Source organism: Podarcis bocagei (genome assembly GCF_964188305.1).
Source record: "Podarcis bocagei genome assembly, chromosome: 18".
Taxonomy (NCBI): Eukaryota; Metazoa; Chordata; class Lepidosauria; order Squamata; family Lacertidae; genus Podarcis; species Podarcis bocagei.
Window position 1 is genome coordinate 1,780,170 of NC_138144.1, and position 27,948 is coordinate 1,808,117.

General features: G+C 50.0%; 1 protein-coding gene across 2 annotated transcripts; it reads right to left on the reverse strand.

Moving 5' to 3' along the window:
• Window positions 1–1,202: 1,202 nt before the first annotated feature.
• FZR1 (fizzy and cell division cycle 20 related 1) lies at window positions 1,203–27,923 on the reverse strand. Of its 2 annotated transcripts, none has more exons than XM_081177858.1 (14): window positions 27,760–27,923; window positions 21,156–21,330; window positions 19,632–19,757; window positions 18,705–18,768; window positions 17,656–17,783; window positions 14,767–14,849; window positions 13,609–13,792; window positions 9,854–9,919; window positions 8,760–8,862; window positions 7,666–7,850; window positions 6,391–6,624; window positions 4,971–5,075; window positions 3,346–3,438; window positions 1,203–2,789 (listed from the first exon to the last, which is right to left on the reverse strand). In XM_081177858.1, the coding sequence occupies exons 2-14, from the start codon at window positions 21,222–21,224 to the stop codon at window positions 2,748–2,750; spliced, it is 1,482 nt and encodes a 493-aa protein (XP_081033984.1). In that variant the 5' UTR covers window positions 21,225–21,330; window positions 27,760–27,923; the 3' UTR covers window positions 1,203–2,747. The 2 variants fall into 2 exon arrangements, with proteins under 2 accessions (XP_081033984.1, XP_081033985.1); XM_081177859.1 differs by having other exon boundaries at window positions 27,764–27,829.
• Window positions 27,924–27,948: the final 25 nt, after the last annotated feature.

Below are 27,948 nucleotides of genomic sequence, written 5' to 3' on the forward strand. Positions count from 1 at the left end.
CAGCTACTGATTGATTGTGTGACAGCGGAAATGGATGAAAGCCCCCCATCCAAACAATGACTATCATCAGTGCCGGGAAGGAAAAAAAATATTTTTAATTTCTATCATCTACAATACTGTCTTATTTTATAGTACAATACATTGATTATTGCTTTCATTCTATGGGTCAATGGTCTCGTTAGAGAGTAAAATTCCTGTTCAATTGCTGTTTTAGGGGTTCTTTCTTAAAAGTTTGGAACGGATTAATCCATTTTGCATTGCTTTCTATGGGAAAGCAGCACCTTGGTTTTGGAACGCTTTGGTTTTGGAACGGATTAAGCTTGAGAACCAAGGTACCGCTGCTACACCCTCTTTCCCCGGGCCACAAACCCCTTGTTCTCCTTGCTCCCCCACCCTCCCAGGGCAGAAAGCAACTCTGAACTCTTGTTTTGGGGGGCGGAAGATAGAGGAGAGGGTTTAAATTCTATTCATGGCTCCTCCCACTTTTCAACTGGCCCCACCTACCACATCACATCTCTGTCCTAAGAGAGAGGCCACAGGTAGGCGCATAGCTGTCAACCGCCCCTTATTTGGCGGGAAAGTCCCTTATCCCAGCGCCGTGTCCCGCTGCTGTCCCTTATTGATGATGTCCCTTAAATTTCCCGGGTTTCAAAGGAAGCAGCCCCTCTCCCTCCTTCCCCGCCGGCCAGGGAGGAGGGAGGCTCCAACTGGGTTGCTTGGCTGCGTTGCTCACCCCATAAGGAGAACGACTGGGGGGTGGCGCTTGCATGCCTTGTGCCGATCAAATCGGCCGCGTTGCCTGGGGACTTGCCTTTGCTCAGCGCTTCCCAGCGGAGAGGTGACGGTGGTTTTCCTTGCTGCGTCCCCTTTGCCGGGTTGCTGCGCTTTGGGAACCACCGCTTGAGGCTTCGTTTGGCTGCTGGTTCACTAAAATCCCTTATTTTGGCTGCTGGTCCCTTATTTTCGAGGCCGCTGGTCCCTTATTTTCAAATCTGTAAGTTGACAGCTATGGGTAGGCGCAATCCACGGGCTGGGGTGAGAATATGCAACATTCCCCACCCCGCCTTACAAGGGGGTGCACCAGATTGCAGGAATTTGAGGAGGGGACAGGCGGGAGGGGGAAGCAGAGAGAATAAGGGCCTGAAAACTCCCCCATCCCCCAGCAAAGCTTTCAAAAAACACCACACGCTGGGGGCGAAGGCCGCTTTTGAAATCCACATGTCCTTTTAATGCCAGATACACTGAATTTCCCCCCCAAGGTATTGTTTACAAAGGTAGCCGCGTTTTACCTCTTGCCGACCGGAAGGGGAGTTTTGGGGGTAGAGAAAAAGTGCTATCCCAAATATTAATTCTCAGAACTTTCGTCAACTTGCAGCCTGAAAGCGCTGCGTGGGAAAAATCCGAACTTGCAAGGTCTCCCCCTGCCTTCGCTCGTTGTAAATCGCCTCTTGCCAAATCGAATCAACAGACGTGCACAGACACACAAACACACACGGGGTATTTGTTTGAAGGCGGGCGCCCCAGTTTTTCAGAACAGCCCGACAGCGACCGCTCCGCAAGAGCGGTGCGAAGCTCAAGATCGCTGTCTAACCGCAGGGCGCACGAACTCAACATGGCGCACTCCCTTAACAGAGGGCAGACGAGAGAGATGGAGGGAGAGAAAAAGACGAGAGAAAGGAGGTTCTTCACTGGGACGCTTGCTCAGAAGTCACCCCATCGACGGCTCTGCGCTATTCGCACTCAGCACTCCCGCCGGGATTCCGGGGTTTAAAAACCCCTCCGAGATCCAGAAGCTTGCAGAGCCGAAGGGGCTGCACTCCTGGCGCCCGTAACAACTGGGAGTCGGGAATCCAATATGTTTCCCGCATCCCTGACCCGAGAAGAGGTCTTCCCCGTTCTCAGAAAGAGGACGCCTCTTCTACGAACAACCAACCTCTTGCACGCAGCTGGGAATGGCGATTCACCGAGCCTCCCTCTTAAGTTCCCGGGTTTCCCGGCTCCCACCGTTCCTGACCGCTTTTGCAACAGCTGGAGGCGGCTGCCAGTTCCACCCTGGTCTGGATTTAAGAGGCTTTTCCCCGCCGCTCTCAGGACAGAATGCCTCTTCCAGACAAGTGATCTTGCAAGCGATTAATCCTTTTTGTTTTTAAGCGAGGATGCGTTGCTAGACTGCATCCACCACCCTCGAGCAGCGATTTGGGTAGGCAGGCATCATTGTTTCTGGGCACCCCAGACACACAAGGGGGGGGGGGCGAAATTTAAGAGCAGGGGGTAATCGTGCCTCCGTGTTTGTTGCTTCTTAAAATCACGGGCACTAGTCTCTTCCCGCAAGCTCACAAGTGCTGGTTTCGCCCCAGAGCAAAAGAGACAGGGGGGGAAAGTGGAGGGGGGGGGAGGAAAAACAAGAGCAGGCATTTCGGCTGCGTCTGACAAGTGCCCCCCCCCCAGGATTGAAACAACCTCATTCCTGTCTTTTTGAAAAACAGGCCCCAAAATATACATCTTATAGTTATTGGTTCAGAGGTTCCCCCACAAATAACATCCGATAACATTCACACTCAGATATTTAATAAAGGATCTTTTGAGGTTCCCCCCCCCCAAACCTCTGAATATCTCTTCTTTTTTGACACATCGCCCCACTCCCTCCCTGCCCCCCCCACCCAGAGATGATGGCCCGAGATGCAGGCCAGTTTAGTGGTTCTCCACCCCAAAGCACAGTCTCTTGTTCCGTGGTCCTGTTTTCTTTTCTACCGTATCCTGGTGAAGAGGTTGAGGACCGACACGGACTCCTGAAAGGAAGGAGAAGGGGTGGTTAGTGGGCCTGCCGCGTTCCCTCTGCGACTCGTGGCCAAGGGCTTGGGACGAGAGGATGCTCGTCTGAAGGGACAGGTTACCCAAAACTGACTGTGTAGTCACCCCAGCTAGGCCCCCCCCAAACTTCCAAAAAATCTCGCTTTGAGGATTCATTAGCTAAAATGCCTTAGCTTGAGCTGTATAGCTGTATAACACGAAGTACCGTATTTTTTGCTCTATAAGACTCACTTTTTCCCTCCTAAAAAGTAAGGGGAAATGTGTGTGCGTCTTATGGAGCGAATGCAGGCTGCGCAGCTATCCCAGAAGCCAGAACAGCAAGAGGGATTGCTGTTTTCACTGCGCAGAGATCCCTCTTGCTGTTCTGGCTTCTGAGATTCAGAATATTTTTTTTCTTGCTTTCCTCCTCCCAAAACTAGGTGCGTCTTGTGGTCTGGTGCGTCTTATAGAGCGAAAAATACGGTAGCTGAATAAACAAAGCCTTCTCCTCTTCTCAGTCCACGAAGGCGTAATAGATGGCCTTGTCTCCCTTACCTTGGTGGAGCGGGTTTTGCTGAAGACGTTCCAAAACCTCAGCGTCTCGTCCCCGGCGCCCGTCACGATGGCCTCTCCGTCGGGTGACATTGCCTGCAGAAGGGAAGGAGCGGGGTCAGGGGCAGAGCACGTCGTGGAAATCAGGCTCTCCCCCATTCAAGCCCATGAAGACTAACACCTTAACTTTAGATTTTGGGGAACGCCCCCCCCCCCCGGAATGGCCTGAAACCCCGGAAAGCCATTGCCAGCCAGGGCAGATGATACGGGGACAGGTGGGCACAATGGTATGATTCTGCCTAAAGCTTTTCTGCAGAGATGCATATCCCTAATCATTTTGTGAATCTAAGCTTGGCCTCATTGAGGGGCAGTATTTCAATATGAGTAGGGAAATGAGAGTACCCCTCAACATTTTTCAAAGAAAAAAAGCACTATATATGTATTAAATTTTCTGTACTGCAATTTGGAATACACATTTAAACTTCCTTAAAATATAAATGACTTCCCTTCTTCTCTTTCCATGGTTCATTTTGCATATCCTAAATCCCTGCATATGGGACGCAGGTGGCGCTGAGGGTTAAACCACAGAGCCTAGGGCTTGCCGATCAGAAGGTCGGCGGTTCGAATCCCCACGATGGACGGGGTGAGCTCCCGTTGCTCGGTCCCTGCTCCTGCCAACCTAGCAGTTGGCAGCGGGAGCGGTACCTATTTATCTACTTGCACTTTGACGTGCTTTCAAACTGCTAGGTGGGCAGGAGCAGGGACCGAGCAACGGGAGCTCACCCCGTCGTGGAGATTCGAACCGCCGACCTTCTGATCGGCAAGCCCTAGGCTCTGTGGTTTAACCCACAGTTTACCCTGTGCTTAATTAGTTTTGGTAGTTTAACTTTGTCCCCACGTGGGGTTTCTTGAAATGCTCAGAAGAAACCTGATTGGTTCTTACGAACACTCTGTAAAAAGTTCTTTCGTGAATAAAACGACCTGGGCCCAAGGGTGGAGACAGAGATTATTATACGGACCCTTCCCAGAGTCTTGCTGGTTCAAGCCTCTGTGTGTATTCTTATTAATCAGAGTTCAATCCTTCCCTTTGCCTTGGGAACAGATCCCTGGCAGGGAATGTTTCTGGGAAGGAGGGAGGTTGCTGCGAAGGATGGACACCCCCTAAAAAAGCTACCCAGTCTGCCTCAGATTTTGGAGCTGCTTTTGCATTCAAAATACCCCAGAACAAAGGAAAAAGAAAACAGCGAACAACAACAACAATGCGTGCATAAGCATAGAATCATAGAATCATAGAGTTAGAAGAGACCACAAGGGCCATCGAGTCCAACCCCCTGCCAAGCAGGAAACCCCACCAGAGCACTCCTGACATATGGTTGTCAAGCCTCTGCTTAAAGACCTCCAAAGCAGGAGACTCCACCACACTCCTTGGCAGCAAATTCCACTGTCAAACAGTTCTTACTGTCAGGAAGTTCTTCCTAATGTTTAGGGGGAATCTTCTTTCTTGTAGTTTGGATCCATTGCTCCGTGTCCGCTTCTCTGGAGCAGCAGAAAACAACCTTTCTCCCTCCTCCAAAAAGGCTTCCACAGAGAGGGGTTTATTTTTGGAGGGGGGGGGGACAGTTACTCACCAGGTAGAGGACTCTGTAAGAATGCCCGGTTAGCTTTGCGACTTGAGTCAAGGACGGATATTTCCAGACGAGGATTTGGTTCTGAGAGTATCCGTGAGTGCTCACCTAGAGAGAAAGAGAGAGAGAGAGAGAGAGAGAGAGAGAGAGAGAGAGAGAGAGATGGATGAGTATGTGGACTTAAAAATGGAAAGCGTAATGCTGTTGGGTCAACAACTCCTCGAAAGATTCCATCAACGGTGTCTCTGGAAATATTTACGCATCACCTGGGAAGACAGGCGAACTAATGCCAGTGTACTAGAAGAAGCAAAGATGGCCAGTGTCGAAGCGATGATTCTTCAACATCCACTTCGTTGGACTGGTCATGTTGTGCGGATGCCTGATGATCGTCTTCCAAAGCAACTCCTCTATTCCAAACTTAAGAATGGAAAGCGTAATGCTGGTGGTCAACAAAAGAGGTCTAAAGACTCTCTCAAGGCAAATCTAAAATGTAGTATAAACACCGACAACTGGGAAACACTGGCCTGCGAGCGCTCCAGTTGGAGAACAGCCTTGACCAAAGGTGTCGTGGGCTTTGAAGACACTCGAACTCAGGACGCAAGGGAGAAACGTGCTAAGAGGAAGGCACGCTTGGCAAACCCTCACCGGGAGCAACTCCCACCCGGAAACCAATGTCCCCACTGTGGAAGGACGTGGGGATCCAGAATTGGCCTCCATAGTCACTTATGGACTCACTGCTAAGACCCTGTTTTGGAAGATAATCTTACTCGGCTACGAGGGATCGCCAAAGAAGAAAAGAAGACAGAGAAAGAGAGAGGGAGGGAGGGAGGGAGGAATGTCACCAGGCTAACACTGTGATGTTGGAAAGCAGAGGGGGAACAACCTGTACCGAGCCCTGGTGAGGAAGTAGAGGCAGTTTTATCTTTGCGCCTGATGGGGCTGGAGCACCCCTAAAGCAGCCTGCCAAATAAACCCGCCTAAGTTACTAGGGGGACGCGGGTAGCGCTGTGGGTTAAACCTCAGAGCCTAGGGCTTGCCAATCAGAAGGTCGCCGATTCGAATCCCCGCAACGGGGTGAGCTCCCGTTGCTCAGTCCCTGCTCCTGCCAACCTCGCAGTTCGAAAGCACGTCAAAGTGCAAGTAGATCAATAGGTACCACTCCGGCGGGAAGGTAAACGGCATTTCCATGCGCTGCTCTGGTTCGCCAGAAGCGGCTTAGTCCTGCTGGCCACATGACCCGGAAGCTGGACGCCGGCTCCCTCGGCCAGTAAAGCGAGATGAGCACCGCAACCCCAGAGTTGGTCACGACTGAACCTAATGGGCAGGGGTCTCTTTACCTTAAAGTAACTAGGAAAATAAAGTGCCAGCCCTCCAGGCAGGCAAAGTATAGGGGAAAGCGCACAGGAAACGAGGACTCCCTTACCAGTTCGTTGGCATGCTTGGACCAGGCGAGGTTGCAGACTTGCGACCCGGTGTCAATGCACTGCAGAGGCTGTCCGGTCAGCGTGTTCCAGAAACGTATACAGCGGTCCGCTGTCCCGCCGCCGGAAGCCAGCAGCCCGTGCTGGTGGGGGGACCAGGCGATCGCCTTGACGGCCGCAAGGTGCTCTGTGTACTGCTGGACGGGACTGAGGCTGGAGTGGTTCCACACGAGGAGCTGCGAGGGAGGGAGAGGGAGTCGTCACCGGCAGCCCCGTTTTTCGGGCAGGGGGTGGCAGAACTAGAGTTTTGTCTGAGACCCTCCCTGCCCGCACACTGTCTGGCCAGAGTGGTGCATGCTCTGGTTATCTCCCGCTTGGACTATTGCCTGGTCCTGAATGGGGTGACTGTGCCCCCGAAGGACCAGATGTGCAGCCTGGGAGTCATTTTGGACCCACAGCTGTCCATGGAGGCGCAGGTCAATTCTGTGTCCAGGGCAGCTCCATCTGGTACGCAGGATGAGACCCTCCCTGCCCATGGACTGTCTGGCCAGAGGGGTGCATGCTCTGGTTATCTCCCGCTTGGACTACTGCCATGCGCTCTCCGTGGGGCTGCCTTTGAAGGTGACCCGGAAACTACAACTAATCCAGAATGTGGCTGCCAGACTGGGGACTGGGAGCGGCCACTGAGACCACATAACACCAGAAAGACCTACATTGGCTCCCTGGACGTTTCCGAGCACAATTCAAAATGTTGATACTGACCTTTAAAGCCCTAAACAGCCCAGTATCCTTGAAGGAGCAACTCCACCCCCATTGTTCTACCTGGATACTGAGGTCCAGCTCCAAGGGCCTTCTGGCAGTTCTCTCCTTGCAAGAAGTGAGGTTACAGGGAACCAGGCAGAGGGCCTTCTCGGTGGTGGCGCCCGCCCTGTGGATTAGCCTCAACCAGAGCCAGGGCCTTCTCAGTGATGGCTCCAGCCTGGTGGAACGCTCTGTCTCATGAGACCAGGGCCCTGCGGGATCTGATCTCTTTCCACAGGGCCTGTAAGAAAGAGTTGTTCCACCTGGCCTTTGGCTTAGAATCAGTTTGATTCCCTCCCCCTCTTTCTTTTTCCTTTCTCCTCCTACAAAGAGATTGCACCCTAATTGTTTTAATGTTGTATCTTAATCTTTCAAATTGTATTTTAATCAACTTGTTTTTATTGTTGGTTGTAAGCCGCCCTGAGCCCGGTCTCGGCTGGGGAGGGCGGAGTATAAATAAAATTTATTATTATTACCTTGTTGTCGTTCCCGCCGGACGCGAGGAGCTGGTGGTCGGTCGACCACTTCAGCCCGCAGACTTCCTGCCTGTGGCCTTGGAGGCGGCGCTCGGACTGAAGGGGGGGTGTTCGGATATCTCTCTGCAGGATCATCCGGTCCCGGCTGCCGGAAGAGAGTTGGTCCGCGTTCCACGCCAGGGCACCTGGAGCATTGATGATGATAATAATAATAATCGTAGTAGTAGTAGTAGTAGTAATACGCAAAATAAATAGCAAAGACAGACAGACCTCAGCGTAACACTCAAATTGGAAGCGTTAACACTCAAAACGGAGCACATTCGTCTTCCGAAAATAGTTCGTAAACCGGGACAATTAACTTCCGGGTTTGCAGTGTTTAGGTTCCAAGCTGTTTGAGTCCCAAGGTGTTTGAGAACCAAGGGACCACTGCAATAAGTTGCTATTAATATTCTTATTTCTGCAGGGCTTCGCACAGGGCTTTTAGGAAATCGGCGTTCCGTTTCCGCGTTCTGCTTGCCCCACTTTCGATACACGATATCTTTATTGTCATTGTCCCATGCAGAACAATGAAATTGAAAAACTACATAAAACTACCATAAAACTACTACAAAACTACTACAAAACTACATAAAACTACTACAAAACTACATAAAACATTCAAAAACCCCTAAAAACTCTGAAACCCCATTTTAAAGTACACCATACTATAGAGACCCCTTATGCTGCGTTTAGAACCAGAATTGCATTTGCGTAGAAACTGTTTCTCAGGCGGCTAGTCCTGGTCTTTATAACCCTATACCTTCTTCCAGAAGGCAGAAGCTGAAAAAGATCATTTCCGGGGTGCGTACTATCCTGCGCTATCTCTGCCACTTTCTTATGGCACCTGGAAGCATAGATTTGATCCAAGGTGGGAAGAGTGCGCCCAATTAGTCTCTCTGCAGTCTTTACAACCCTGGACAGCGTTGTTTTTCCCCTGGCCGTGCAGCTCCCAAACCACACACACAGACCATACGTTAATACGCTCTCCACAGTGCAATGGTAAGATGCCCTCAACAGGTCCTTTGAGAGATTGTTTTTCCGGAGGATTTCCTTACCTACTCTGGCTGTGTGCCCTTCCAGCATAGAGAGCTTCTTGCCGGCTCCGGCGTCCCAGATCTGTACAAAGCCCTTGTGGGTCCCGACCGCTACCAAGTTGCCCTAATCGGGGAGAAGGGATGCAAAGGGTGAGAACCTCCGAGAGTCGGGTGGCAAGGTTTGGAGGGCCACATTCAGCCCCGGGGCCAAAGGATCCCCCCTAATAATAATTTTTATTTATTTATACCCTGCCCTCCCCAGCCAAGACCGGGCTCAGGGCGGCTAACAAACAATAATAACAAGATGATTAAAATACAATTTAAAAGATTAAGATACAACATTAAAACAATTAGGGAGCAGTCTCATCCTAGGAGGAGAAAGGAAAAGAAAAAGGGGGAGGGAATCAAACTGATTCTGAGCCAAAGGCCAGGTGGAACAACTCTGTCTTACAGGCCCTGCAGAAAGAAATCAGATCCCTGGTCTCAAGAGACAGAGCGTTCCAGCAGGCCGGAGCCAGTGTTGAAAAGGCCCTGGCTCTGGTTGAGGCTAATCTGACTTCCTTAGGGCCCGGGACCACTAGGGTGTTGCTATCTATGGACCTTGAGGCTCTCTGTGGGGCATACCAGGAGAGGCGGTCCCGTAGGTACGAGGGTCCTAGGCCATATAGGGCTTTAAAAGTCAAAAGCAGACCCTTAAATCTGACCCTGTACTCCACCGGGAGCCACTGTAGCTTGAAAAGCACTGGGTGAATCTGCTCCCATGGCAGAGACCCCGTGAGGAGCCTCCCTGCAGCATTCTGCACCCGCTGGAGTTTCTGGGACAGTTTCAAGGGCAGCCCCGCGTAGAGCGAATTACAGTAGTCAAGCCTGGAGGTAACCATCGCGTGGATCACTGTGGCCAGGGCAGGGCGGGAAAGGTAAGGGACCAACTGCTTGATGCGGTGAAGGTGGAAAAATGTCGCCTTGGCTGAGCCTCCATGGAAAGGGAGGTGTCAAGGATTACACCCAAACTCTTAACGGAAGGCAATGGCACTAATTGGCCCAGCCTCGCCATCACAGCCAAGCCCGCCATTCGCCACCGCTGCGCTTCGGCGGAAACCCGACGGCGTACTGACCCGTTCAGACCATCCGACGGAGGTGACGGAATCGCCTTCCACGGAGAGGTCGCACAGCCGGGTCACCTTGGGAGAAAGAGAGGAGACGGGGAAGAAAGATTGAGAAAAGGAGAGGGCACTGGGAGGGAACAGAGGAGAGGCCATTGACTTCGTGGGCCTCCCACAAGCAGCCTCGTCCCCAGCAAGGAAGCATAAGACCGTAATAATAACAACAAGAGTTTCATTATACATAAGAGCAATGGCCCACCAATTGCTAAAGGTAAAGGTAAAGGGACCCCTGACCGTTAGGTCCAGTCGTGGCCGACTCTGGGGTTGCAGCGCTCATCTCGCTTTACTGGCCGAGGGAGCCGGCGTACAGCTTCCAGGTCATGTGGCCAGCAGGACTAAGCCGCTTCTGGCGAACCAGAGCAGTGCACGGAAACGCCATTTACCTTCCCGCCAGAGCGGTACCTATTTATCTACTTGCACTTTGACGTGCTTCCGAACCGCTAGGTTGGCTGGAGCAGGGACCGAGCAACGAGAGCTCACCCCGTCATTGCGGGGATTCGAACCGCCGACCTTCCGATCGGCAAGTCCTAGGCTCAATGGTTTACCCCACAGCTCCACCCGCGTCTCCACCAACTGCTGGAAATGCCTTTTTTTCTTTATTTTGGAAAATTAAAAAGGGGAAGAACGCTTTTGTGCCTAAGCAGGTTTGATTAAAATATATATACAGTGGAAACTCTGTTTTCGAGCGTTTCAGAAGCTGAATGTTTCCATTTTCGAATGCTGAAAACCCAGAATTGCTTCTGTTTTCGAACGTGCCTCAGAAGTCGAACGACTCCCAAGGCGCATTCCTCGATTTCCCCACTGGAATCTTCTGGCCACCCATTGCGCCTCGGCTGTCGGACGTTTCGGAAGTCGAACAGTCTTCCGGAACGGATTACGTCCAACGACCGAGGTTCCACTGTATATATATATATATATATATATATGCTTTCGTAGATTTTCACGGGTACAGGAATGCAGGTTTTGGTGTCTTCGGGTATCTTCCCGTGTAAGAGTTGGGGTGTCTAGGCGACGTTTCGACGAGGTCTCACTCGTCATCTTCAGGCTGGTGCTTTCGGCTTCTTGTTACTAGAACAGAGCAGGATCTCAGTGTTTGAGTTCCTATAAATACTGTTGAGGGGGTGTGGTGTATAATCTCCAACGTTCTGGGCAGAGAGGGAGTTCCCAGGTTAGTGTGCCTTTTCTTCTTTTGTTCCTTAATTACTTGAGGGATATCTTGAGTGATTTCTTGAGTGATATTCTGAGTACCACTTAGGAGGGTCATTAGGTGTGGATTAGTTGCTAAAGCTTTCGTGGAACACTTTGAAACCAATGCTTTAGACAAGTCAGAACACAAACCCAAACTTTGGCTCAGATATGTTGACGACACCTTTGTAATTTGGCCACACGGGAAGGAAAAACTAGATAGCTTCCTCACACATCTCAACAGCCTACACCCCAAAATACAATTCACTATGGAAATAGAAGCCAACAACCAACTTCCCTTCCTTGACGTCCTAATCTACAAAAAACCTGATGGCTCCCTAGGACACACTATCTACCGGAAAAAAAAACACACACCAACCGCTACTTACATGCACAATCACACCACCACCCTGCACAAATAAACTCCGTAGCCAAGACTCTCATCTCCAGAACCAAACGCCTGGCTGACAAAGACCACTTGACAACTGAGTTACAGAATCTCTCAAATGTGTTAATCGCCAACGGATACCAGCAAAACAGGGTTACGAAGCTAATCCAAAAAGAAACACCCCCCAAAAACCAAGACACAGAAGAAAACAATGGCATGGCCCTCCTTCCTTATATCAAGGGCACTACAGATAAAATTAGCAAAATCCTCCATAAACACAATATCAAAACAGCCTTTTGCACCAACCAAAAAAATAGCCAATATCCTCAGAAACCCAAAAGATAAAATCCAGTTAGAAAACCAAGGGGTCTATGAAATACCCTGCAAAGTCTGCCCGGCCACGTACATTGGACAAACAAACAGACGAATAAATGCACGTATCGCAGAACACAAGAATGCCGTCAAAAAAGAAGAAAAAAACTTCCTCTCTTTACCAACACATGAAAGAAACAGGACACGAAATTAATTTTGCAGATTCCAAATTGCTCTTTAACATGGAACATCACCACAAGAGAATAATCATGGAAGCCATCGAGATAGAGAAACACCCTCACAACATGAACAAGCGTGACGACACGTCCCGCCTGCCAGACATCTGGAAATTAGCCCTCCCCACAAAAACCGACACCAGAACCAGAGACACACAGAACGCCATCTCCAATCAACCACACCAGACCCAATCCCAGACCCTCTCCACAGATAAAGTACAGACACCATCCAGTAGCCAAACCATAGTGGCACCTCCGGATGCTGCACCCCCCTGCAATCCCTACACAGATCTGGCTGGCACAGGGCACAAAACCACAGCTCGCCCCTATACACGAAGCCAAGCCAGAGCACAACTAAGTGCAGTACAGCCATCTTCTCAGAAAAAAACTTTTCACAAGCTCAAGAGGTCAAGACACGAAAGCTTTAGCAACTAATCCACACCTAATGACCCTCCTAAGTGGTACTCAGAATATCACTCAAGAAATCACTCAAGATATCCCTCAAGTAATTAAGGAACAAAAGAAGAAAAGGCACACTAACCTGGGAACTCCCTCTCTGCCCAGAACGTTGGAGATTATACACCACACCCCCTCAACAGTATTTATAGGAACTCAAACACTGAGATCCTGCTCTGTTCTAGTAACAAGAAGCCGAAAGCACCAGCCTGAAGATGACGAGTGAGACCTCGTCGAAACGTCGCCTAGACACCCCAACTCTTACACGGGAAGATACCCGAAGACACCAAAACCTGCATATATATATATATATATATATATATATATATATGCCGCGCAGACTTCATCTGCTATCGGGAAGAACCCTCAGTTTGTAGGCAGGAGTCGCTATTTGGGGACACGCTCCCTCTACAAAGCCTCTGGAGCAGGGACTCATGCAGAGAAGCAACAGGCAGACTCGAGCGAGGGCTGGAAGATTTTGCCGGACCGCCCGTTAAGAGGTCAATTCGAAAGAGGCGAGAGGAAGGCAAAGGTGAATGTTATCCAACACCATGTCTCTGGAAAGGGCGAGTTTTTTCTTCCAATATCTGTTTTTTGGTTTGTTCCGTAATCAGTGCCGGATTAACGTACAGTGGTACCTCTGGTTACATACTTAATTCGTTCCGGAGGTCCGTTCTTAACCTGAAACTGTTCTTAACCTGAAGCACCACTTTAGCTAATGGGGCCTCCCGTTGCTGCCGCCCAATTTCTGTTCTCATCCTGAAGCAAAGTTCTTAACCCGAGGTAATATTTCTGGGTTAGCAGAGTCTGTAACCTGAAGCGTATGTAACCTGAAGCGTATGTAACCCGAGGTATCACTGTATACGGTGGTACCTTGTATTTATATAATTGTATTTCAGTTCAACGTTTACTTTGATAAAATACATATTTTGTGATGTGCAAGTGGCTTGAGATACCTTATTAGGTCCATAAATCACCATATAGCATAGATTCAACACAAAAAGCAGCAACAATTTGTTGTGGACAAAGGAGAGCTGGGCATATAAAGGGCCCCATTACCTTCAGTAGCTGAGGGCCTCGTCAAACCGAAATCTGGCCCTGTTCGTGACGTAAGAAAATAAGGACTTTACCTGGCTGGTACAGGCACTCCACAGGTAGACACACGTCCCGAGGCCGACGCTGAGAACGTTAAGGGACGACCAGTCGACCAGGTTTAGGTAGAAGTCGTCCTGAAGTTCCGGGGCATCCAATACTTTGAATGGGATCTTGGAGATTTTCCTCGTGGGCTTCCGAGGAGACCGTAGCAGCTTTTGGCTATTTCAGCCGCATGGGAAATTGGGGAAGAGGAAGAAGGAGGAGGTGTGAAGAAGGAGGAAACATTATTATTCCCTCCAAACAGGGTAGATTTGATTTAAATCAAATCGATCTAAATCATTTTCTCTTTCAAACCGGGCGGCTGCAGAGTTGGCGCTATATATACCGCTAAGCCAGGGGAAAGAGACGGCGGAAGAAGATTGGATGAAATTCAAAATTTCTCTTAAGAAATATTGTAAAATTAATGAGTGCTAAAATGTTGCGGTTACAAAAAATAGGAGATTGCAGCTGTGAAAGATTAAGTAAAAGAAAAGAATAAGGAAAAATTAGATAAAATTAAGGGGGAGGATTTGCTGAAACAAATTTGGGAATTGGGATACAGAAAGGGGAGGTATGGGGAAGTCGGTGAAGTAAGTTTTAAGAAAAGAAGGATTCGAAATTTTACATGTTTGTTTTTGTGTGTGTATGTTTGTTTTGTGTATTGTGTGTGTTTTGTGTATTGTGTGTGTTCTTATAATTTGTGAAAATCCAATAAATATTTATATATATACCGCTAAGCCACAGTCATGTGGCCAGCAGGACTAAGCCGCTTCTGGCGAACCAGAGCAGCGCACAAAAATGCCGTTTACCTTCCCACCGGAGTGGTACCTATTGATCTACTTGCACTTGGACGTGCTTTTGAACTGCTAGGTTGGCAGGAGCAGGGACCGAGCAACGGGAGCTCACCCCGTCATTGCGGGGATTCGAACCACCGACCTTCTGATCATCAAGTCCTAGGCTCTGTGGTTTAACCCACAGCGCCACCCGCGTCCCTTGGGATAGTTCCTAGGAAAGCTCAATTAGAAAGGGAACCTACTTAAGGACTACCCCATTAAGGGAAAAAGAGTATTTTTCTTATAACATCCCCTGCAGGAAAACCTTCACCCTGTATTGTTGTGTTTCCAAAAACACTTTGCTAAAAAAGGGAGCCCAACCTTTTGTTGCTGACGGGCGAAAGAGAATAGGGGGAGACCTCGTTGCCGTCGTCCGGGCTGGAGCGTTTCGTGGTGAGGGAGTACTGGACGGGCGAGAAGGCAGCACACACATTAAACCCAACATAAAGCTCAAACTGTTCTAAAGGAATAAAAAACCCATATTATTAAACAGGCAGCGCTAAGGCATCGCACCCACAGAAGGGAACCACAGATTATTAAATTCCAAAACCCTGGCGGAAAAGGAATTTATTTTCTTTTTGGGGGCCTGGCGCCTATAAAGATATGAGGGCAACCATAGCGTGCCTCCCCAGGGATGGCTGTCTGCAAGCAGGGAGCCACGACTGAGAAGGCCCTGTTGATACACTACGCACCTCCACCAAGCAGCCCACGAAGTGCCTTGAGTGATGAGCAAAGGATTCAATAATAATAATAACACCAGTTGAATTGTGCTCCCAGTACGTTTCCGAGCACAATTCGAAGTGTTGGTGCTGACCTTTAAAGCTCTAAATGGCCCAGTATACCTGAAGGAGCGTATCCACCCCCATCGTCCAGCCCGGACACTGAGGTCCAGCTCCGAGGGTCTTCTGGCGGTTCCCTCCCTGCGGGAAGTGAGGTTACAGGGAACCAGGCAGAGGGCCTTCTCGGTGGTGGCATCCGCCCTCTGGAAACCCTCCCGTCAGATGTCAAGGAAATAAACAACTATCTGACTTTTAGAAGACATCTGAAGGCACCCCTGTTTAGGGGAGTTTTTAATGACTGATGTTTTGATGTATTTTTAATCTTTTGTTGGGAGCCGCCCAGAGTGGCTGGGGAAACCCAGCCAGATGGGCAGGGCATGAATTATTATTATTATTATTATTATTATTATTATTATTATTATTATTATTATTAATACCTCGCCCATCTGGCTGGGTTTCCCCAGCCACTCTGGGCGGCTCTCAACAGAATATTAAAAGCACGATAAAACACCAAACATTAAAAGCTTCCCTAAACAGGGCTGCCTTCAGATGTCTTCTAAAAGCCAGGTAGTTGTTTATTTCCTTGACATCTGATGGGAGGGCGTTCCACAGGGCAGGCGCCACCACCAAGAAGGCCCAGTTAAGTAGGAAGAGGCAGTCCTTGGATTCTGGGACTTCACAGATCAAAACCAGCGCCTTGAACGGAGCCCAGAAACCAACCAGAACCTAATAATACTTTTATCATAGAACTGTAGAGTTGAAAGGGAACCAAATGTTAATCCGGTTCGAACCCCAGCTGCAATCCTGAGGCTATGAGGCAGAGTGATTTTGTGCTGAGGTACGTAAGTCGCTTAGCAGATTTCTTGAAATACAAGGCAGCATGTAAGTTTGAAAAAATAAGAACAAATGAATGGGGGGTGTGGCTAACCGGTGCCGCCCCCCAGATGCTATGGGGCATCAACTCCCATCGTACAGCAGCGACACAGGCTCCCCGCTCCTGCCTAAAGCACTGGTCTCCGAACGGGCGTTTTTTCCTCTACCCTCCTCATCCCTCTTTCCTTTTGGGTCTGAAGGAATGGGTTTCCCATTTGAAACTGCACCAAAATCCCCATTTTTCCTTAGCTAAAATCCATTAACTTGAGCTCGGAGACAGTGTATAAACAAAAACCCGGCTGTGCTCAAAGCCCTCTCCTTTATCAGTTTGTGACGGCAGGGATGACCCTGACTGTACCAGTAGAACAAAGAAGACACGTCCGTGCCTTATCTTATGTGCTGACCACAAAAGACGCACAGACCTAAGTCCGGGAACAAGGCCAAAAACGTGTTCTCGGAGATGACACCTCTTCCTCCAAGATAAAGAGTAGGAAGAAGAACCTTTTATGGTCAGAAGTACAGGAAGGAATACCCTTTTATGGTTAAGAATACCAGAGCAATAATAATAAAAATAATAATTTATTATTTGTACCCCGCCCATCTGGCTGGGTTTCCCCAGCCACTCTGGGCGGCTTCCACAGAAACCAAAAATACACTAAAATATCACACATGAAAAACTTCCCTGAACAGGGCTGCCTTGAGATGTCTTCTGAATGTCAGGTAGTTATCGCTTTGACATCTGATGGGAGGGCGTTCCACAGGGCGGGCGCCACCACCGAGAAGGCCCTCTACCTGGTTCCCTGTAGCTTTGCTTCTCGCAATGAGGGAACCGCCAGAAGGCCCTCGGCGCTGGACCTCAGCGTCCGGGCAGAACGATGGGGGTGGAGACGCTCCTCCAGGTCTACTGGGCCGTTTAGGGCTTTGAAGGTCAACACCAGCACTTTGAATTGTGCTCGGAAACGTACTGGGAGCCAATGTAGGTCTTTCGGGACCGGTGTTATGTGGTCCCGGCAGCCGCTCCCAGTCGCCATATGTGATGTCAACCTGCGTACATAGGCTGACGTGGATGGATTTATATGGGAAGGAGGGAGAGGGTGCCTGGAGGATATATACCGTATTTTTCGCTCTATAACACGCACCCAACCATAACACGCACATAGTTTTTAGAGGAGGAAAATCCGTAGGCATGCCACCCGTAGGCATTTCCTCCATAACACGCACAGGCATTTCCCCTTACTTTCTAGGAGGAAAAAAGTGGGTGTTATGGTGCAAAAAATACAGTACACTGCATGAAACTTGTCATTTCTTTGGACTTGCTGTGGACTTGGCCACGCAAGTGCCTTCTGCTATCCGGAGAGCAGAATAAACTCTTGCTTGGAATCAACCTCGGTGTCGTTTGACTTCCTTCCTCCTGTCCCAGAGCAACGCAGACCCAATCCGTGAACTCCAATAAGGCTACACGTCATGTCCAGAAGTGTACACTGGACTGCCTAGGAGTATTTTCGACCGAAGGGTGAGCCCCTTGAGAGTCAGGGGACGAAATGAAGAAAACAAATACCGTGAAAAGGCTCTTTTTTTCCGGTGTGGAGGGCTGGAGCCTTCTGTCTTCCGTCTGCGGGTCTTGCACCTTCTCGATCCCGGCCCCCAAGAGCTCGTTCTTTAGCAAGGCTGAGTACGCAAGGCCATCTGCGGGGTTGAGAGAAGCGGGGGACCTTGAAGTCAAGCCTCGTTTAAAATAAAAATAAAAACACAAATGCAAGGCCTTTTCCTTGCTTAAAGAGGCTTTTTAAACCACCATAATCTGGGCACAAGGGCATACGTTTACACGACAAAAACATTTACTATTGCAAAGAATCAGGGTGAATAAAAAGCAATGCTTTTTTAATAATAATAATATTCAGATTTTCTTTATTTAAATCGGATTTTTTAAAAATTCAAATCAGATTTTTTTGATCTGAATCGGATTTTTAAAATAAAATGCTTTTGGAGGAAAAATCTTTCTGAAAATTTTCTATTTAAGTTCCATTGTAGTCCAACGATCAAAGAGGGGTGATAATCTCATTCCTCAAGTCTTTATAAAGAGGGCAAGCCAGAAGGGCATGCGCCACCGATTCGGGACTGCCGTCTCCGCAGGGAAAGAAGAGCTTTTCGTGTGGGATCTGTTGGAATCGAGTCCGGCCGAGGGCAATACATTCAATCTTGCGAGGGTAAAAGCGCATCTATATTTTGGAATTTTATGCAGATAGGGTGCCAGAGAGTCGGAAGGGGAAGGTGGAAAATAGTTACAACCGCAGCAAACAGGAGTACCGAGTCAATGAGGAGAGGCAGAATAAAGAGATAGTCTTTTGCAGGGTGGGCTGGTGGAGAACCGACAAGGACTCTTTATAGACACTAAGAAATCTATTATGGCATAACCTGATGACATGGACTGCAGCGTGTGAAAGCTAAGCCAAAACAACACGGCAGTTATTTTGCTTCGAGGGACCCTCCTCTTTTCGCTGAACAGAAATAAACCTTGCAGTCTACCCAAACACAGAACACAGAGGCATAATAATAATAAATAATAGTAATAATAATAATTTTTAAGAGGCAAGCGTTCAGGTCTACCTTTGCCATTGTCTGAAGTCGCGTCCTTTGCTTTTCTGTTTTGACTCGGGGACTTTTCGTTTTCCTGCGAAGCGTAGAAAAAGAGCGCTTGTCTGATAGTGCAAATCATTTTTCTGGGGTTGCGGCGCTCATCTCGCTTCATTGGCCGAGGGAGCCAGCGTACAGCTTCCGGGTCATGTGGCCAGCAGGACTAAGCCGCTTCTGGCGAACCAGAGCAGCGCACGGAAACACCATTGACCTTCCCGCCGGAGCGATACCTATTTATCTATTTGCGCTGGTGTGCTTTTGAACTGCTAGGTTGGCAGGAGCAGGGACCGAGCAATGGAAGCTCACCCCGCCATTGCGGGGATTCGAACCGCCGACCTTCTGATCGGCAAGTCCTAGGCTCTGTGGTTTAGACCACAGCGCCACCCACGTCCCTAATCAATCAATGTAATGGTAAAGGTAAAGGGACCCCTGACCATTAGGTCCAGTCGTGGCCAACTCTGGGGTTGCGGTGCTCATCTCGCTTTACTGGCCGAGGGAGCCGGCGTACAGCTTCTGGGTCATGTGTCCAGCAGGACTAAGCCGCTTCTGGCGAACCAGGCAGCGCACGGAAACACCGTTTACCTTCCCGCCGGAGCGGTACCTATTTATCTACTTGCACTTTGACGTTCTTTCGAACTGCTAGGTTGGCAGGAGCAGGGACCAAGCAACGGGAGCTCACCCCGTCATTGCGGGGATTCGAACCGCCGACCTTCTGATCGGCAAGTCCTAGGCTCTGTGGTTTAACCCACAGCACTACCCGTGTCCCTAATCAATGAATGTACCGTACTATAAAATAAATAAGATAGTATCTGGAACGGATTAAGTTTGAGAACCAAGGTATCACTGTAAAAAAAACAAACCCCAAAAAACCAGCCAAGGGCGCTCTCTTGTGACGCTCACATTTATCCTGTGGAAACTGATGCTCCAATTTGCCCCGGCTCGGGATGGGATGAACCTGTCGCCGTGCTTGCTGGGAGACGACACGGGGGAATTCGAAGGCGTCAGGGTCCTCCTCATGTCGGCAACCTGCAATTTGTGGGTGGCGGGGCGAGAAATCAGGCAACAGAGAAACACGCCCCCGTCATCAGAAGAGAGACCGTTGTCGTTTCAACTTGGAACGGAGTTTCTTAAACTTTTAGATTTACTGCTTTTCTAACCCATACACCCCCCGCCTGCCCTCTTAAGAAACACAAACTAGTAGGAAGAGTTCTACCCCTTTTCCTCCACTCTGTGGCACTCAGGGTGGCTAAAAATCAATGATTTTTTTTAAAAAATTGATATTTTTTTCAAAAATCAGAATTTTTGGAAGGAAAAATCTTTCTAAAGATTTTCTGTTTAAGTTACTTTACAGTCCAAAGGCCATTCATCAGGAAATAAGATTTTGTTTGTGTGCTAAACTCAGTTGTTGTTTCTTTATTGTTTAGCCACGTCCATTAACAAACATGGATACATATGCTATAACGTTATTGTTTCAGTTAAATAAATAGTTTAAATTGTTGTTAAGGAAATGATTACTTTTCTGCTGCCAATAAAGTACAGCAGAAAAGCTGTCCAAATATAAACACGTAACTTATTAAACCTCACAATAATTATCTGTCTTATGTATGTCTAATATTACAGCCAAATCACTAATTTCTGATATAACTGTAAAAACTACTCTGAAAATTTATCATTCCAAAAACGAATCCTTCATCTGGTCTGTAAATCTTAAGTTTATACCAGCAAGAATGAATCTTTCTGCAAAAAAATGATTTAAATGAAGTCTTAATGACTACTAGCGTTTTAAATTTAAACATACCATATCGTGGTTACTGCCATTATGCCAATTTAGGAACCGAACGGACTTTATCTCCTGAACATCCATTGGACTTTGATTTCTCAGGACATGTTCTGATTGCATATGATGTTTTGGTCTATGGAATTACACACTGCGATATATTATATGTTGAATTGTGTTTGAAACAGACGTTACATAGCCCAAAAACAGCCTGTTAGGTTACCAGGATTGCATTTTACGTAACCTACGGTTTAGTATTTTGAATTCTGGTGCTGGAGGAGACTCTTGAGAGTCCCATGGACTGCAAGAAGATCAAACCTCTCCATTCTGAAGGAAATCAGCCCTGAGTGCTCACTGGAAGGACAGATCCTGAAGCTGAGGCTCCAAGACTTTGGCCACCTCAGGAGAAGAGAAGACTCCCTGGAAAAGACCCTGATGTTGGGAAAGATGGAGGGCACAAGGAGAAGGGGACGACAGAGGACGAGATGGTGGGACAGTGTTCTCGAAGCTACCAGCACGAGTTTGGCCAAACTGCGGGAGGCAGTGGAAGACAGGAGGGCCTGGCGTGCTCTGGTCCAGGGGGTCACGAAGAGTCGGACACGACTAAACAACAACAACACGGTTTAGTAGTGTTTTGCAAGACTCACGCAAGGCATCATGTTTTCATTCTGGATGTTGATTTGGCGGAGAAGGCGTCTTTCGTAGTCTTGATCCATGGTGGAAGCGGTCAAGGGGTGCGGGGGGAAGGAGAGAAGGGGAGCCAAGTGCCTTATAACAGCCTCACGGCCTGATGTTCATGGAGAGCAGGGGGTCCAGGGTGTGCTGGGGGGGGAGAGGAAAAAGGAAGGAGCACATTAAGGCAGCAGTTTGGGACCCCAGGGGTCATCCAGTCCAACCCCCCTTGAAATGCAGGAATCTCAGCTAAAGCATCCATGACAGATGGCCACCCAACGTCTGCTTAAAAACCTCCAAGGAAAGGAGAGTCCATAACCTCCCAATGGAGACCTAGGATTGTAGAGTCGGAAGGGAACCCTGGGAATTGAACCTTGGGAATTGAACCTGCAACCTTGACATCATCAGCACCATGCTCTTAAATATGCTATAGCTCAGTACACTGACTGGTAGCGGCTCTCCTGTTTCATCACCATAATTTATTATTTTTACCCCACCCATCTGACTGGGTTTCCCCAGCCACTCTGGGCGGCTCCCGACAGAATATTAAAAACACCAAACACTTAAAACGTCCCTAAACAGGGCTGCCTTCAGATGCCTTCCAAAAGTCAGATAGTTGTTTATTTCCTTGACATCTGATGGGAGGGCGTTCCACAGGGTGGGGGCCACCACCGAGAAGGCCCAGTTAAGTAGGCCGAGGCAGTCCTCAGATTCTGGCACTTCACAGATCAAAACCAGCACCTTGAACTGACCCCGGAAACTAACCAGAACCTAATAATACTTTTATCATAGAACTGTAGAGTTGAAAGGGAGGTGAGGTTACAGGGAACCAGGCGGAGGGCCTTTTCGGTGGTGGCGCCCACCCCGTGGAACGCCCTCCATTCAGATGTCAAGGAAATGTCAAGGGGGGTGTTGCACAGGGCAGGTGCCACCACCGAGAAGGCCCTCTGCCTGGTTCCCTGCAACCTTGCTTCTCGCAGGGAGGGAACCACCAGAAGGCCCTCGGGAGATGGACCCCGGTGTCCGGGCTGGACAATGGGGGTGGAGACGCTCCTTCATGGATACTGGGCCGTTTAGGGTCAGCACCAACACTTTGATTTGTGCTCAGAAACGTCCTAGGAGCCAATGTAGGTCTTTCAGGACCGGTGTTATGTGGTCTCGGCGGCCGCTCCCAGTCCCCAGTCTGGCTGCCGCATTCTGGATTAATTGCAGTTTCCGGGTCACCTTCAAAGGTAGCCCCCCGGAGAGCGCATGGCAGTAGTCCAAGCAGGCAGGAGTCTCTACTGGAGAGGCCAGTGATGGAAAATGGGACCTTTTCGCAGGCCAAACTCTGCTTCTGAGCTACAGCTCTTCCCCAGCAACCACGGCTCTGGACACACATTTTCGAAAGCGAGGAGGGCTCCTCGTAGCAGGAAAAATGAAACAACTCCAGCAATAAAAAATTGAGGCACTCCTTACAGGACACCCCAAAACCACAGGTCGGAATGGAACGGGAATAAATGGGAACTCCGCCTAAGAAACTACAGTCATTCCCCTAGAGATGAAGCAAGTTTCTAGTCCACAAGGTCCTGAACAAAGGGGCCGATTTAAGCAGAAAGCAGCTTTAGTCAAGACCACTGGTCCACCGAGCTAACTAGTTTCTACACTGTAGCTCTCTATAATTTTCGAGCTTAGGGGTATCTTCCCAGCCCTAATTGGAGAGGGTTGGAGTAGGACTAGGAACTGGGGAGGCCCGGGTTCAAATTCCCCACTTAGCCATGAAGCTCAGGAGGTGAACGTGGGCCAGTCCTTACCTGTCTGTCTACAGAGGGGGTAGCTGTTTGGGTTAAATGGTGGTGGGGGGGAACCTTGAACAACTCAAAAGATGGGATATCAAAGCAATAAAAACAAAGAAAGAAGCAGCCTCACGTTTCGGCACCTTGTTACTGGAAATAAAGATTCTTTTAGAGGTGGCCAACTCCCAAGAGATTGCGATTTACTCACAGAGTTAAAAACTAGCAGGAATCTACCCCCTTTGTGGGGTTTGGGTCTAAGGTGTTGAGCTTTTTTTTAGGGAGGAGGAAAGCCCCTTTTTGGGGGTACAGGGCTAAAACGTTGAGCTTTCTTGGGGAAGCCAGTGATTGACCCCATACGTCCAGTGATCTACCTGTTGGACGTGCCTGGTCTAAAGAAAGAATAAATCGTAAAAGTCAGAAAATAGAGGAGGTGGCGGCTTGTCTCAGCCTCCACTAAAGCCATACCCTGGGGGCATTTTCCTGGGCTGGGGAATTACGGGGTCCTATCCTCTGTAGATGGGACGCGGGTGGCGCTGTGCGTTAAACCACAGAGCCTGGGACTTGCCGATCAGAAGGTTGGCGGTTCAAATCCCCGCAATGACGGGGTGAGCTCCCGTTGCTCGGTCCCTGCTCCTGCCAACCTAGCAGTTCGAAAGCACAACAGCACAAGTAGATAAATAGGTACCGCTCTGGCAGGAAGGTAAACGGCGTTTCCGTGCGCTGCTCTGGTTCGCCAGAAGCGGCTTAGTCCTGCTGGCCACATGACCCAGAAGCTGTACGCCGGCTCCCTCGGCCAGTAAAGTGAGATGAGCGCGCAACCCCAGAGTTGGTCACGACTGGACCTAATGGTCAGGGGTCCCTTTACCTTTATCCTCTGAGGCAGGAATACTTTGAACCCAATGAATGGCACGGCGGGGGGGGGGCGCTTTAAATAGACTATGGGCAGGGAAATAAATGGCAAGGGGGCAGAATCGGCAGCCCCCCACTCTCAACTTCCTAACTGGGCCCTCCTCCAGCTGCTATCCGTTGTACATAACCTCCCATTGCATTAAAGCACAGAACCCCACAATTCCCCTTTTTGCGGGGGGGGGGGACACACAGATCAGACCCTCGCCATGAAAGAAATGGAGGTTCGCTGGTCTATAGATGGGGGGTAAATAATAGGAAGGAAGGGAACTTCCAACTTCCCTATTAAGTCACCCCCAAAATGAAACACCTGCCTGCTGCAATAAAGTCTCTCCCCCCCCACAGATCTACCACTTTTATGTTAAAGTAAAGGAACACACACCCCCACTTTGCTAATGCAACTGGGTGACCCACCTGCTTCCCTCCAGCAGACAGCCCCCCCCAAAAAATACTAAGCCTTAGTATTTTGTTACCTTAAAGCACAGACTTCGCGTGCCCCCCCCCCCCCCAGTTACAGGGGAGGAAAATGGAGAACAGGTAAAAGGAGATACGAGTCTCTCTTTTAACGGAGAGAAATAAAATTGGGGAGTGGGCACCCCCCCGAAAAATAAACCCACCCACTAAATTCCCAATTAGGTCCAGTCTCCCACCAAAGAGCGACCGCGATAACAGAACTCCCACTCCCCTTAAACGAAGCCCCATATGAAAGGGGTTTTCCTGCCTCCCCCTTCGTCATCCGTTCACCCAAGTGTGCCCCCCCAACTCTAGCCTGCTTCCCCCCCATACAAAAGATACCTCAATAGTACTCCTCTCAAATGCTTTAAAGCAAGGCTCGCCCCCCTCATTAATAGCTTATCTGTCACATGAAAGGGAGGGGAGAGGGGAGGACATCATTGCACCCCCCATTGCTGCCCCATCTCTCCAGGGAGTTCCCCCCCCCCATAACAGACCTCTTCTCCTATTGTATTCAATCACAGGCTCTCAATCCCTGGTTTGGGAAATTTGAGTGGTCTTCAAATCTGCCCCCCTCCCCCCAAAAATTCCCAGACCTTCACCTTACCCACTCAACTCCACCCCACCCTTCCCATGACAGAAAAGGCAGGGAGGGGGCCTTCAATCGACACCCCCCCCCATTTCCTTCTCATCCACTCACCTAATTAGTTCCTCCCCCATCGCTCTCCGGAAGACACCTCCACATTATTATTATTAATAATAAAATTTGTTACAGCCCCCCCAAATTAAAGCACAGGTTCAGCCTCCCCAATTTGTTACAGCCCCCCCCCACCCGGCACACCAAATAAAGCACAGGCTCTCCCTATGCAACTCTGCTATGAGAAACCGGGGGCAGGGGGGGAACGGACGCACGGACATCTTCCAACCCCCCCCCCCCACTCCAATCAACCTTCTCCTCACCCAATTAGCAACCCCCCCAAAAAAACCACACACACACCAGGGGGCACCCCCAATAACATAGCACCCCCCGTATTAAATCACACCCCCAAACCCTGCAGCTGCAAATGAGGTGGATAGAATAAATGAAAATTCCCACCCCCACCTCTGCACCCCCCCAAAAAACATAACACCCTCCCCACTGATTTAAAGCCCCCCCCCCAAGTACAGGAAAGTGGATATTGAGGGAGGGGGGCTGCCTTGTAATTCACCCCCCCCCCGTATTAAAGCACACCCCAAACCCCCCAGCCTCTTCCCTCTGAAGCTTCTCACCCCATAGACACCCCCCCCGAAATAACACCCCTTCCCACTGATTTAAAGCCACCCCCAATTACAGGAAAGCATTGAAGGAGAGGGGGGGCTGGCTTGTAATTCACCCCCACCCTCTTCCCTCTGAAGCTTCTCACCCCATAGACCCCCCCAAAAAAACACCCCTCCCCACTGATTTAAAGCACCCCCCCATTACAGGAAAGCACTGAAGGAGAGGGGGGACTGCCTTGTAATTCACCCCCACCCTCTTCCTTCTGAAGCTTCTCACCCCATAGACCACCCCCCCAAAAAAAACACCCCTTTGCACTGATTTAAAGCCCCCCCCAATTACAGGAAAGCACTGAAGGAGAGGGGGGACTGGCTTGTAATTCACCCCCCACCCTCTTCCCTCTGAAGCTTCTCACCCCATAGAGGGAGGGGGGCTGCCTTGTAATTCACCCCCCACCCTCTTCCCTCTGAAGCTTCTCACCCCATAGAGGGAGGGGGGCTGGCTTGTAATTCACCCCCCCACCCTCTTCCCTCTGAAGCTTCTCACCCCATAGACCACCCCCCAAAAATAACACCCCTCCCTACTGATTTAAAGCCCCCCCATATTACAGGAAAGCATTGAAGGAGAGGGGGGGCTGCCTTGTAATTCACCCCCCACCCTCTTCCCTCTGAAGCTTCTCACACCATAGACCCCCCCAAAAAAACACCCCTTTGCACTGATTTAAAGCCCCCCCCCAATTACAGGAAAGCATTGAAGGAGAGGGGGGACTGCCTTGTAATTCACCCCCCCACCCTCTTCCCTCTGAAGCTTCTCACCCCATAGAGGGAGGGGGGCTGGCTTGTAATTCACCCCCACCCTCTTCCCTCTGAAGCTTCTCACCCCATAGAGGGAGGGGGGCTGGCTTGTAATTCACCCCCCCACCCTCCTCCCTCTGAAGCTTCTCACCCCATAGACCACCCCCCCAAAATAACACCCCTCCCCACTGATTTAAAGCCCCCCCCCCAATTACAGGAAAGCACTGAAGGAGAGGGGGGGCTGGCTTGTAATTCACCCCCCACCCTCTTCCCTCTGAAGCTTCTCACCCCATAGAGGGAGGGGGGCTGGCTTGTAATTCACCCCCCACCCTCCTCCCTCTGAAGCTTCTCACCCCATAGACCACCCCCCAAAAAAAACACCCCTCCCCATTGATTTAAAGCATCCCCCCAATTACAGGAAAGCACTGAAGGAGAGGGGGGCTGGCTTGTAATTCACCCCCCACCCTCTTCCCTCTGAAGCTTCTCACCCCATAGACCACCCCAAAAAATAACACCCCTCCCCACTGATTTAAAGCCCCCCCCCAATTACAGGAAAGCACTGAAGGAGAGGGGGGGCTGGCTTGTAATTCACCCCCCACCCTCTTCCCTCTGAAGCTTCTCACCCCATAGACCACCCCAAAAAATAACACCCCTCCCCACTGATTTAAAGCCCCCCCCCCAATTACAGGAAAGCACTGAAGGAGAGGGGGGGCTGGCTTGTAATTCACCCCCCACCCTCTTCCCTCTGAAGCTTCTCACCCCATAGACCACCCCAAAAAATAACACCCCTCCCCACTGATTTAAAGCCCCCCCCCCAATTACAGGAAAGCACTGAAGGAGAGGGGGGGCTGGCTTGTAATTCACCCCCCACCCTCTTCCCTCTGAAGCTTCTCACCCCATAGAGGGAGGGGGGCTGGCTTGTAATTCACCCCCCACCCTCCTCCCTCTGAAGCTTCTCACCCCATAGAGGGAGGGGGGCTGGCTTGTAATTCACCCCCCACCCTCCTCCCTCTGAAGCTTCTCACCCCATAGACCACCCCCCAAAAATAACACCCCTCCCCACTGATTTAAAGCCCCCCATATTACAGGAAAGCATTGAAGGAGAGGGGGGCTGGCTTCTAATTTACCCCCCACCCTCTTCCCTCTGAAGCTTCTCACCCCATAGACCACCCCCCCATTTAAAAATAAGGTTCCCTCCATGGGGGGAGGGCGCACCCCCCCATAACCAATTGCATTAAAAATAGGCTCTTTTCTCCTCCCCCCCCCCTTCCCATTCTGTTGCTGAAAATTATGGGGGTGTTTCCTCTTCCCAACCCCCCCCTGAAAGTGGGGGGGAGGGGGAAAGGGGGGGCTGGGAGGCCATTAATTGAACCCGCCCCCCCCCCCAGGTTCTCACCTGCCTTCATCCAGAGCCTTCCAATATGGCGTCGGTCTTGCTCTCTTCTGGCCTCGGCCCCGCCCACTTCTGACGCGTGGCCACGCCCACCGCGTCTCTCTATGTCTCTCTGCGAGCCCGACGCGCGGGGCATCACGGGAAACCGGGCGCGCCGCGTCACCTTCCTCCCCGCCCCCCGCGCTCTCCCAT